Here is a 12936-nt window from a genome sequence, read left to right as displayed (position 1 = left end):
TTTTTTTAAAGTATAAGCTCTGGACACATTCAGGTTTCCTAAAAGAATTAGCTTCTGACATCTAGGTAATGTGTGACCATAAAGACTGCAGCACCCAACTCTAAAATAATGTTACACATGTCTGGTTTAAAAACAAAGCCCAGAAAGAGATTTTTTTTTCCCCAAGCCAAAAAAAATAAAATAAACGAAGACTTTCTACACCGTAATATAAAACTGCCGCACGTATCTATCCACACACACGACGACTCTGCGCTGCCGGCCTGCGCTGCCTACTTTTATAGTGCGCCTCTGACGTGGTCGTGACGTCACCGCACCGGTACTTCGCTCTCATTGGTCCTCTGAGTTGCGCAATCCGATTATCACGCTGTCTCCTCCCCTGTGACCAATCAGAAAATGGTTGCTGTGCAGCTCTGGCAGCGGTCAGCCAATCAGAGGCGACGCACCTGACAAGGGCCGTCAATCAGCTAGGTATCCTTCACGCACTTTCTATGCGTGGTGTTGGCGGCGGACGCTCACAGTGGAGGGGAGCTCGGGGCGGAGGGCAGCATGCCGTGAGCCCGGCGGCTGCGGGGGTGCACGTACGACGTGACCGGAGCCGGTGCCCTCGGGTGTAGAAGTTGCCGCCTCATGATTAAGGTGACTCGTAGACGACGTGGAGGAGGAGACGGGCAGCGCCGCAGTCACAGACGGGAGACCGGGGAGGAAGAGTCCGCAGCCGCCGTGTGTCAGGTGAGTGCTGCCGCTGCTGAGACGTCACCGGGCGCCACTTGTAAGGTCTGACGTCACACAATGACATCACTGCCTTAACCCTTACATAACCGGGCCCCTTTTCTTATTCTTTTTTTTCCTCTTTAGTTTTTTCCTCCGTTTCTTCCAAGAGGCAGAACTTTTCTGTATTTTTCCGTGGATGCGGCTGTACGAGGCACGCTGTGCTCGCTGTTTGCGGGACGAGTTTTACCGTATAAGAATTTGGACAAAAAATCCTGGTGTGATGAAACGGTGAAAAAAAACCCCGCAGTTCCTCCATTGTCTTTTGAGGGTTCGGCGCTCGTTCCGTGGTAACTAATGACCCCCTAAACACGACTGTCGGGGGCGGTGCGGTTACGGGGAGACCGAGCTGCTGAGTGTTACATTTCCGTAGTTAAAAAAAAAAAAAAGCTTCTGGTTTATATCGCCATTTATTTCTTTTGCTCATCGAACTGTAGTTTTTGGGGTACGTGTGACATTTTTATTACTTTTTTTGGGGGGGGGAGTGAGGTGACTAAGAAAAACAACAAAAAAGAAAGTAATTCTGGCATCTCGTGTGGTGTGTGTGGTTTTTTTTTTTTTTTTTTTTTTTTTTCTGCTTTAAACTTGGGAGTATCAAGATGGCGGCCTGCTGTAGTTCCCGGGCTTCCATGGTAACCCATCAGCTCCCCGCGATCTTGTTGTGGTGGGACAGCTACAGCTTCGGAATAACTGAGGCATAGACGGATCATTTACATGCCGCTGGCAGGAGCGATCGGAGCCGGGTGATGCCGGCTGTCAGCCCCGGTCGGCAGCTACTGGTATGTTTTGGCCTCAGTTCCCACTCCACACATCCACACCCAACTTTTTAAAAGGGTTGTCCACTACTAGGACAATCCCTTCTTGAACTAAATGTTTGGCCCCGATAAAATAAAAAATCCTATACTCGCCTCCCATGCCGACGCCGTTCTAGTGATGTCAGCACTCGCAATCCCAGATCCCTATTGCTGTGGAATGACATGCGAGCCAGGCGCCCAATCTGCACAGGCATCACTGTCCACTGTCGAATTGCTCATGAAGAGGAAGTCAGAGATCAGCTTCAGCCCAGACATCCTCTTCATGTTCAGTTCAGACAACCCCTTTAATGCCTTGCGTCAGGGAGGGGTTAAAGTAGAGTCAAGCAAAAAGAGCCTGAACATCATCAGTAACCTGTGTCGGACCAGAGCCGTGCTCCTATCTGAGGCGTCCCCTGCCGCAACGTAATGACGTCATCGCATATGCCGGTAGGTGGTTCTGGATCAGGCTCCTGCAAATCTTTACTCGACTCTGGGTTGAAGGATCGTCCAGGGTGTTACAGGGGTGAGCAGACTCCTCAAAAAAGTAACTTTCTTAGGCCCCCATCACATGTCCATGTTTCAGGTAAGTGTGGCTTCCATTTGTTTCCATTTGCTGCTGCACACATGTACATATTTTACAAGCAGCACGGATGACAAGGGCCAATACAAGTCTATGGGTCCATGGAAAACACGTACAGCACAGGGATGGCATCACTGTACAGTCCATGTGCTGTACCTGTTTAACTTTGCAAAGTATAGGAGAAGCTTTACAATTTTTCTCTTGCCATACCTTAAAAACACTGACTGCACCCATACTGTTTTTTCCTTATACTGGTTTTATACAGATGTGTAAAGGGGAGCCTTAGTGGGTTTGTTAAAAATGCTGCTATAGGAATCCCCAGGGTTTACTTTATTCCACATCATGTGACTGTACCACATACTGTAACTAGGCTTGAAAACCCTTGAAGGCCTGAAGTTTCATCATTGCCCTATATTGTCATACCCCAGTGTCATTGATAGATGGGGACACCTATGATGCATTTATGGTGCTCGCCCCTTTTTACCCAGGTGGATTTCTCACCCTTCGAACGCCGAATAGAGTGCTTGCTGCCCTTATAGTGAAATCTGTGCATCGGTCACAGAGTGGGCCCCCGACAGACTGCACGGTGTCCCTCTTCACTTACAAGTTTCTTCAGTGGGTAGACTTGTTTTTTGCACTACAAACTGTAGTATTTCTCATTACCACTTTCTCATGTCTTGATCAGTTTTCTGGGATGCTAAGTGACCATAAAACAGAGATTCTGCCATCTTTATATTTTTTTTTCTTGATTTGGCATTCACCGTATGGGATAAATATATTTTTAGTTTGGGCATCTATGCACTTGGCAATTAGCACGTTTTTGTTTTTTTTCTTAGATTTTAATTATGTTTCACGAAAAGAGGGTGATACGAACCTTAATATTGCTAGATCTCCTGTACAATACTGAAATATTGCAGATTATTGTAAAATTGCCACAGTCTATGCTTTATAGGTGTACAAACATAACTGACAGATGGGCCTCTTGAAGTCCCCCAGCTTCGAATACCATCGATGGGTTGTCGGATAGAACACCTCCCCTCATTTCCAACCTCTTGAATGTCAGTCATGATTGACAGTTACATCTAAAAGCCGAAAAAGCAGTGATCGGAGCTGGTTCTGATCACTGCTGTTAGATAGTGCATTCACGTCATATACATGCCGCACATCCCATGTGTATGTATGGCAGATGACTACCATTGAATCCTTAGAAGACTGGTGGCTCCGGCTCTACGTGTGATCACAACTTTGGTGCTACTTATTTGTGCGGTGTGATTCTCTGGGGTATTGTGCCACACGATGAAAGATGTCTTTCCTTATCTTCCCACTGAAGTTTACAGACTTGTGTGGACCCACAATTATCTGGTCAGTCGGTGTAATTAGCTGCATATTTTAGTTTCTATTGCATTGTGGCTGCGCATCAATTATTGGTCATTTATGGTTCACAAGTTTTCACAAGGGCGCTCTATGTACATTACTTTTAAGTAAGTCTTAAGTTGTTAGTCGAATTTACGTAGGAAATCATTTAGACATGTGTATAACGAGGGACACTTTTGCTTGCGTATAGTATGCAGTGGTCCGATCTTATATTGACCTATGTCAGATCGGTGGGAGTCCATCACCTCTTGAATAGGAGCTGACTAGCCATGCTGCTCCAGTCAATGTTTAGATCCAGCTGCTACCGTAGCCAATTTCCGGTCATGGGGGTCTGTGAAATGTTGGACCCCCACCAATCTGGTATTGACCTTTTTTATAAGCCTTAGAGCTCTGTTCCCATGGCCAAAAGTTCCGTATCCGGAGACATGGTCAGATCCCGTCCTCTGAGATAAGGTATGTGTTCCCCAAAGAAAACCAGTTTCGTATTTGTGATTTATGTGGCGGTATATCCTTTATGCACAATACCTTTCCTGCCAGTAGTTGTTTGGTACCGCTTACTGCCTGTCATGCCCTGGCAGGTATCTGGGGATGTAACTGCTGGCTATCTCTGGATGTGGCGGTGGACAAATCCTTAAGGCCCCGTCACACTTAGTGACGCTACAGCGATCCCGACAACGATACGACCTGTCAGGGATCGTTGCTGCGTCGCTATGTGATCACTGGTGAGCTGTCAAACAGGCAGGCTCACCAACGATCAGGGGAGCAGCGACATCGTGGAAAGAATCTTTCCACGATGTCCTGCTCCTGGTTACTAGCCTGAAGCAGGAGCAGGCTGGTAACCATGGTAAACATCGGGTTACTAGGGGCACACGCGCACCTAGTAACCCGCTGTTTATCATGGTTACCACTCTGCTACGGTGAGCGGGAGGTTACTGCTCACGTAGCAGAGTGGTAACCATGATAAACAGCGGGTTACTAAGTGCGCGTGCGCCCCTAGTAACCCGCTGTTTATCATGGTTACCAGCCTGATCGCTGGTCACACACAGCGATGTGTGCTGACCAGCGGGAGGGCAAAGACCAAAAAATGGTCCAGGACACTTTGCAGCGATCAGCGACCTCACAGCAGGGGCCTGATCGCTGCAAAGTGTCACACATAGTGGCATCGCTGGTGAGGTCGCTGTTGCGTCACCAAAACCGTGACACAGCAGCGATCTCGCTAGCAATCTCACTATGTGAGACGGGGGCTTTAGTCTCTTCTAAGATAGCTTTGTCTTTGTTCTTGTCCAGTTTGTATGGAGGTGGTCACCTGTACAATCTGGAAGCAAATATTGGATCCGGTAGATCACCCCAACCACACATTTAGACTAAAGTCACCTGAACCTGCAGGACAACCAGACATCTAAAGTCGTGGGAGATGAGGGTCAAGCAGTTTCAATCTTAATACCTGACACTTTCATTGTTCAGAAGATAATCCAAATCCTGTTGTAAACCCCTCTGGCGATGGCGCTCTCATAGAGAACATGGGGGCATTCCTGTGTATGGGAGAGGCTGCCGGCCTAACGATCTAATGTGTATGGTGGACTTTAGGCTACGTTCCCATTGGGTGAAAACACAGCGGATTTTCCTCTGCGTATTCACTTGCAGAAAATCTGCTGCACTTTACAGTGACATGAAATTTTTAGAAATGTCATGCTGCAAAATGCCCGCTGCATAAATCCGACAGGAGCTGCGGCTTTGAGATCGGCAACATGTCAGCTCCTGATGTGGTTGTAGATGCAGATTTCACCCTTTGTAATGCAAACTGTGAAATATGCAGAGTCCCCTCCTAATGATATCCACAGTGGGAGGTCTGCAGTAGAGATACTATGGGGCCTTAGTTTTCTGTGCCGGCCATTGGCTGTCGGACTCCAGGTCTATGGACTCCATAATCCAGGCAGCTTCAGTGCTTTGGACTCGCTTATTGTTCTTTATTGTATTGTTTAATTATTTCTTTTATCTGACTATCCCTTTTGCTGCTCCATTGACTTTCTGAGATACCGTCGAACATAACAAACATGCCCCTATTTTCTTTTCACAGACCCATGCTTGGTAGAGGACTTAAACGCAAAGTAAATGATTGCGAAGAGACCATGAGCGACTTTCCTTGTGCCTACGATTGCAACCGAGCCATGCCATACAGTCATCAAAGGCAACTGGTGCTCAACATGTGCCTCAACAAACTGCAAAGCTATAAAATGCTGGCCGAACCCAACCTGCACCGATCCGTTCTCATAGCCAATACAGTCCGTCAGATTCAGGAGGAAACGAGGCAGGAGACCAGCCAGCTTCCAGGTGTCATGGGGGGTGACATCCCCTCCAACCTAATGTACGCAGGAAGCGATTCTTTAGACGCCTCGCTAAACGTACCCTTTGTAATTAATACTGACTTTACAAGAGAGCCCTGGCCTAATGAGAACCCGTTGGACAGTCTGATGGAGGTCACAGACGATGACATGTCTTCTGCTATTTCATCAATTCTCAAGGATCTTGATTTTGTTGAGGACATCAGCCCATCTCCGACCCAGGGCCCTACCGCCGACGAGCCACCAAAACCCATGGAAAGTGGATGCAAAGGTGAAAAGCCAGATATTAAGGGAACAGAATGCGTTTTTGGTTGTTTCGAACTGACCAGTTCCACCAGTTACTTAAAGGACCTGTCGGTGGATGACATTTTTGACGACATTGACACTTCCATGTACGACTCAGATTTCAGCTTTTCCTCTTTGATGTCTCCACGATTGCAGCCGGCAATGGAGGAACCCCTCAAGCTCTATACCATGTGCAATAACGCCTCAAACAGTAACTTGCAGGCCTGCAGGACGGATTTGAACGATCTGGACCACATCATGGAGATTCTAGTCGGGTCCTGACATCCTACTAGTTACGAAAGCCAGACCATGTGGTCTTAAATGAGAAATGTATTTTAAAGTAAATCTGGAAAACCCGGAAAGGGCAATTTTTACTTTACAGATGCACAAACGATCAGGTTGGTCAGGTTGTACATGTATGGAGATATAGGCCAAAACTGCCTAGGTACAGTCATTCAGTATTATGCATATTCTTCTCACCGGAGATCTGAATAAAAAACATAACGTGAACTCTCAGAAGAAAACCAATATTTTTTTCTAGTGATGACAATATTTATAAATCTTTTTCGGATAGTAGAATAACCTACAAGAGCCAACGCGGGATGTCACTTCTTGTATATAATGGACACTACCTCTTTAAGATGAAGTGCAAAAACCTTCTGGTGTGCTTTTTTTGTTTTTTTATGTTTTGATGATATTTTTCTTTTTCTTTAAATCTCTTGGTGTCAGTGTTGTAAGTTTTCAGGTTATTTTGTGTTAATTTATGAATTGTAATCAGATTTTATTAGTTTGTGGTTCTACCCCGGTCTGTGCTTGGCGTGCAAGCCATGTTTTAGGCGGTGATCAATAAGTCTACATAAAATTACTGGGAACTTGTGAGGCCAATGAGGCATTACTGGCGCTGTGTGGGATTAAAAGAAAGGACATGGCGCCACTCTTGTCCATGGGCTGCGCCTAGGTTTGTAGTTCAGCGCCGTTCAGTTGAATGTGAATGAGCTCCAGTACCAGACACAGCCTATGGATAAGTGTGGTGCTGTTTTCGGCAAGAAGAAGAAAAAAAAAAATTTCTTGTCCAATCCCCTTCTTAAAGGGGTTGTCCTCTACTCACGATCACTTTTGTTTGGCCAAAAAAAAATTCCTTGCCTTCTCGACTGGTGATGCTCCTCCTGTACTCAGCACTGTCTCCTAGCAGCAAAATTCAGTGGAGGCGTCGTGTAGCCTTCACATTTCATCCGAGCCATACTAAAGGGGCTGTTGAGTAGTGGACAACCCCTTTTAAATCCAAGTTGGGTCACAGGTTCCCAGTAACGCTGAGCTACGACTACCCCAAAGGTCACCCCCAAAGGTAAGCTTAGCATAGCCCGCAGGTACCCGTTCTTAGCATGCTGGCACTTTACCTCCAAGGCTGTCCTTGGCTTCCCTCCTTAGATCTGATCTCTTTTTACTTCTTTTCTACCTCAAATTTTTTTTTTTTTTTTTTTTTGTGGCAATTTTTCTAACTGTCCAGTTTTTGGTCTAGAAGAAGAGGCCTGCAGATTTTTATTTTTTTTTTCTTGTGCTTTTTACTACTTTTTTCGAGCTATGCATTTGTAGATGTCCCAAATGTGCCGTGAGCATGTCTACGCAAGTAGTGCAGGTTTGTTTTGTTTTTTTAAGCTCTTTGGAAAGCACTTATTTCTTGATGTTTATCTTTCTATAGAAAGTTATTTCTTATCTTGTAAGAATCAGACACTTTGTAATAACAGACTGAGAAATGTGCAAAGGACGAGGCTTTCATATATACATAATGTTATTGTAGCTCTCTTTATACTACTGACTTGTTTTCTGGATTTTTTTTTTTTTTTTTTTATGGTGCGTGCTAATATTTCCCCTCTTTATATCGGCTTTTGAGTTTACGCCTTCTTTTATACCTGCCATAAAATTTAATTTTGGAAAAATCTGAGATCCGGATTTCTGCAAAGATCCTGGAAGAAATGCACCATATGGCGCTGTAAGGTAGCATGTAATACCGCACATCTTGGCACATAGAAATCTACAGGCGTAGCTGTACTTCTATGGGATCAAACATAAAAAAAAAATAGAGGTACAGAAGGATGCGCCATTTCCTCCCTGTACGGTTTGGAGGATTCCATACGATAAGGAGGCATAAATTGGGCAAGTGACGCTGGTCTCCAGCAATATCCCTCCTTTTTTTTGGTGGGGGTAATTACACTTCATATCTCCATGTAAAGTCTTGCTAATGATTGATCCCTTTAAGACGGGTTTGTGTCGGGTATCTTCTATAGATAAGAACAGTTCCCACTTACCCGGATGTTAGTTTCCATCTTCAGATTTTTTAAAAGCCAAAGAAAAATGTTCAGTAGAGGACTAAGACTGAAACGGCAAATGGCTGTGCCTTTTAAATCATTTTGTTTTTTTCCTGTCCGTCCTCTAATGGATGCACTTAGGCATCTGAAATGCATTTTCTTGGGAATAAAGCTTCACACGAGATGCTGAGTCAGTGGCTGATGGCTTCTTGTAACGTTCCGGGGAGAGTAATACACGTCGTCCTTCATTGTGCGCCAGCTGCTCCTCTCTAAGAGGAAAAGTCTGTCGGCTGGTTATATTTCTGCACTGTATTATCGTGATGTGTACACCCTGGTTCACACATGGCAAGAAGGCAATGTTCACACACAGATTTTTGAGTGGATCTGCTCCAAAATCCTCTTCAAAAAGACGTAAGCAATTCACCTTGCAGTTCATATGAGAAGCTTTTTGATGGGTTTTGTTCCTAAAAGATTTTGAAAAATGCTCAATAACGGGGGGGGGGGGGGGGGTTATATTTGACGTGCACTAGGCACTGCCCAGGCTGCAAAATTCGCTTCACGAAAAACTGCTTCCCACCCCCACACCCCCTCCAAAAAAAAGGGTGTGGCACTTAGACACTTTCTATAATGCTTGGACTAACTGCTGGTCTTCCGACACACAGACAAATACGAGCCTGTAAGTTTGGGTCGGGAGACTCCGTTACAGTCCACCTATGGGCTGTGAAATACTCATGTGATCCCGGCATTAAAGGGGGTATTCCCAACTCCAAGATCCTATCCCAATATGTAATAGGTGTAATAATATTAGCAAATAACTAAGAATAGAAATGTAATATAGTGGATACCTAAGCTACTGCAATGTCCTGCACATGGGGTAAGCGACATAGCAAATCAGAAGAACTATACTACATTTCTAATCAGAGGTATTTACTATTATCCCTACTAAATATTGGGATAGGATCTTGGAGATGGGAATACCCCTTTTAAAGAAGCAAACCCAGGTGAAGTTCCTAGGTTTGTTTCTAAAGAATAGCGCATGCGTTTATGCGTATAGCCGAATAGAAGTTAGAAGCATAAATACAGTTGTAATTGAAAAAAAAAAAGTTTGAGCAAGCCTTAAAATCAGGGAAAAAAAGATGTATGGTGTGAATAGAAATGTAATACATTGCCACCTTTTTTGTGCTTTAGGCCAGGCGCTGCCTGTTCACATCACAAAGACACTCATTGAGATGTCAGTTTCATCCGCCAGTCAGCCCAAACTCAGATCCGTCTTTTCTCTTTTTTTACGTCTCTCGCCACAGACTGCTTAAAGAGGATAAAAAAAAGTGCACATACGTGTGAAGAAGCCTTAAATGAGAACTTGTTAGAATCTGAAGATGGACAACTACTACTAGACAGAGCAGCTCCAGTCAGGTATGAGGTTTCCCCCATCTGTTCTTATTCATGGGGCAGGAATACAAAAGTGGCCAATGGATCGGCATATATTTTGCAGGTCCATTGACCCATACCCTCTCGTTTCTCCTCTAAAAGCTTGGCTTTTTGGGAAGAAAATACAGTACCCCATGGAGGTAGTATAAGGGGCGCCTAATAGATTGCAGGACTTGCTAAGAGGTTTTTGGTTTGGATTTTGGAGTAAATTCTGATACTCTGCAAATAATATTCCAATTCATTTCAATGAGAACGCACGACTATAGCGTGTGTGGTGGTGTTTTTTGGGGGAGGGGAGGGTAGGAGTTATCTTTGCAAAGTGGGGAAAAAAGAAGCAACACAAGTTCTTTAGGTGTTTAAAATGTGACCTCTGAATCAATTAAAGCAAAAACAAAAAAAAAAAAGCCAAAAAACTAACTTTATATTTCATGAATTTTTCAGGCTGAAAATCCACATAAACGAACTCTTGTGTGGTGGAGGATATGTTCACACAGTTTATTTTATTAACCTGGACTTTAGAGCAGATTCCTCTTCAAAGTCTGCATAAAAAAAAAACAGAAATAGTGTAAAATGGCTTGAAATATTGCAAAAAAAAAATAAAAAAATTTTAATTTTTTTTTTTTTTATTTCGGAGCTTAGCGAGAGGGTTGTGGCACGGCCTAGCCAACAATCGCACCAAAATTTACGCCACAAAAGTGTCACCAAAATTTACGCCACAAAAGTGTTGTAAGTTATGGCTGACATGTATTCCAGCTCCTTAATACAGCTCACGGCCGCAAAAAGATGCTCCAAAAATCATGAAGAGGTGCGCATCTTATTCCAGCGAGCTCTTCACCGTGCCTGGTGTGTAAAAAGCTAGTCTTAATAAAATGGGGAAGGGGAACTTTTCCAGGCTTCACAAATGATAAAAAGCAAAAAAATAAAGCCGTATATATAAATAAGCATTAAAATATGCACTATAACCTTTGTAAAAAAAAAAAAAATTGTTTTGTCTAGAAAAGTCCACGGCAAACTTTGTAAATATACCCTTAGTGGGTACCACTGATGTATTAAAAGGAGTATATTGCCCAGCAGGGGGCAACATTTAGCACATGAGAAAGCATAGCCCAACCGCAAAGCATGTTTGTTTGTTTTTGTTCTCCGTCCCTCCACAATGGTGTGAAGCTCAGACGTTACAAAAATGTAGCATCTCACAATTTTTTTCCCCTATTTGAATCAGCTGTATTTAGTGTAATATCAGTAGTGACTGCTATTGCTACTTAACATCCCGAAGGTAATTTTCAGATATTTAGACACTTATGTCTGTAAATGTTGTGCAGCTCTTGTTTTTATATGAAATCATTTTTTTTTTCCCTTTGTGTTCATGACATGGAGCCGCTGTATATGTTTTTTTTTTTTTATATATTTGCTTGCTCTTGATGTGTTGTGGTAGAACTTTTTGTTTTCTCCTATAGAACCAATTAGTTGTAAATGTCTTATATATTGTGCTATTTTATATGATTATTCTCACTAGCTTATGATGTTGATGCAGTAGTAACCATCATGAGGGGAGAGTTAACAAAACGGGTGCAAAGAAGAAGATCCATAACCCATAGCACCCAGATTCTATATCTGCCCGGTCGTGATGGGCAACTTACTGTTTTCTTTTCAACAGTTTTGATTAACTATCCCCCGTTATTTTTTTTTTCCCTTTGTTTTGCATGTGTGTTCACCTACACCCTATAGAAGTTTGTTTTGGTTTTTTTTTTTGTTTTTTCTTATGGCTAACGAGCTCAATTATGCTTTTTCGAGAGAAAACGAGTGTTGGGACAAGTAGACTAGTAAGCTGAGAAATCCAGCTTTTAGCATAAAAAGAACCCCATAAAGCCTCAAAAGCAGGCAGAAAGGGTTAGTAATTGAGAAGCTTGGCTGCGCATAGTGAGGGGATCGTGTGCCCCCCAACTATTGCTTAAAACATGGTCAACAGCTATAACAGAGATACACTACACTATGTAAACTCTGTCTAGTTGTTTTTTTTGGGGGGAGTGGGGGGGGGGGGCTGGGTCTGATAGGGCAGAGTCACGCTCTGCATTGGGTCACACATTGGGGCTGATTTACTAACTTTTTACAATGCAAACTTGTGGCCAGCTTCCAGCCAGCAATGATCGCGTATTGACCATATTCAAGCCATTTGAAGCTCCTCTTTTATACAGACTGAAGAATCACAAATACAGTTGCTCTGTCCCAGCAAACAGTACGTGTTATCGTCCTCTTTACACGTGCGAATGTGCTGCCCATACCTATTATATTTGTGTTCATAAAATGAATCTCCCCATGAATGATCATTTTGCTCCTGAATACTTGCCGGTATGTTTCCTTGGCCAACAATCAAGAACTTGAGACTAGATTGCTGAAATATGTACCAAATTGATCATCCAGCATTTTGGGGGCATTTTAGGGGAGGGGAGGGGAGGGGAGGGGAGGGGTGGGGTGGAGGGGGGGAAATCAGGAGATGGCTGTCAGCCAAGCAATTGTTTGGCCAACAGATACCTGATCTGTATGGAGGGGGAGGCTTAAGTTATACCACTTGCTGGATTGTGTTCTTTGGTGTACTATGTTATGTCAAATTGTGGCTCAAGTTCGGCCAAACACAGTTTTTGCCCAAAAAAAAAAGCAGAGTTTTGGCACATGTAACTGTAGTAAATCAGCCTAATTGTGTGCAACTATTATAGGTTGGCTACAACTTTGGTTCCACTTGGCAAAGTAACCTTCCTGGCATGGTGTCCAGTCCCTCCTCCAGAATCGTCCTCTTTGAACACCTTTTATCTGTGCCTGGAAATCTTTAGATCACTGTGTAGCCCCGTCCATAGGGCATATTCACACTGGGCGATAATCAGGAATGAGTATTGCTAGGAACGCTTGCTTCCTGATCGTGCGGCGTAAACAGGCAGCCGATAACCCGAAGAAACAGGCAAAATGCTGCTTCGTTGGGTAAATGATTTTTAAAGCTCCCCTTTTAAGCAATATTAAAGATCATAGTTCTCTGCAGCACATCGTCCTGTGTAAACAGGACCTGTGCC

General features: G+C 43.8%; 1 protein-coding gene across 1 annotated transcript; it reads left to right on the top strand.

Moving 5' to 3' along the window:
• The first annotated feature begins 428 nt into the window (after positions 1-428).
• LOC141153654 (SERTA domain-containing protein 2-like) lies at positions 429-10570 on the top strand. The gene is made up of 2 exons (XM_073638653.1): positions 429-729; positions 5594-10570. Exon 2 carries the CDS (start codon positions 5598-5600, stop codon positions 6423-6425), a length of 828 nt encoding a protein of 275 aa, XP_073494754.1. The 5' UTR covers positions 429-729; positions 5594-5597; the 3' UTR covers positions 6426-10570.
• Positions 10571-12936: the final 2366 nt, after the last annotated feature.

The sequence above is a fragment of the Phyllobates terribilis genome, unplaced genomic scaffold (genome assembly GCF_046119375.1).
Source record: "Phyllobates terribilis strain yellow unplaced genomic scaffold, ASM4611937v1 Scaffold_7__3_contigs__length_470593459, whole genome shotgun sequence".
Lineage (NCBI taxonomy): Eukaryota > Metazoa > Chordata > Amphibia > Anura > Dendrobatidae > Phyllobates > Phyllobates terribilis.
Note: the sequence above shows the minus strand (reverse complement) of the source record. Positions and strands in the feature narration are given on the sequence as shown.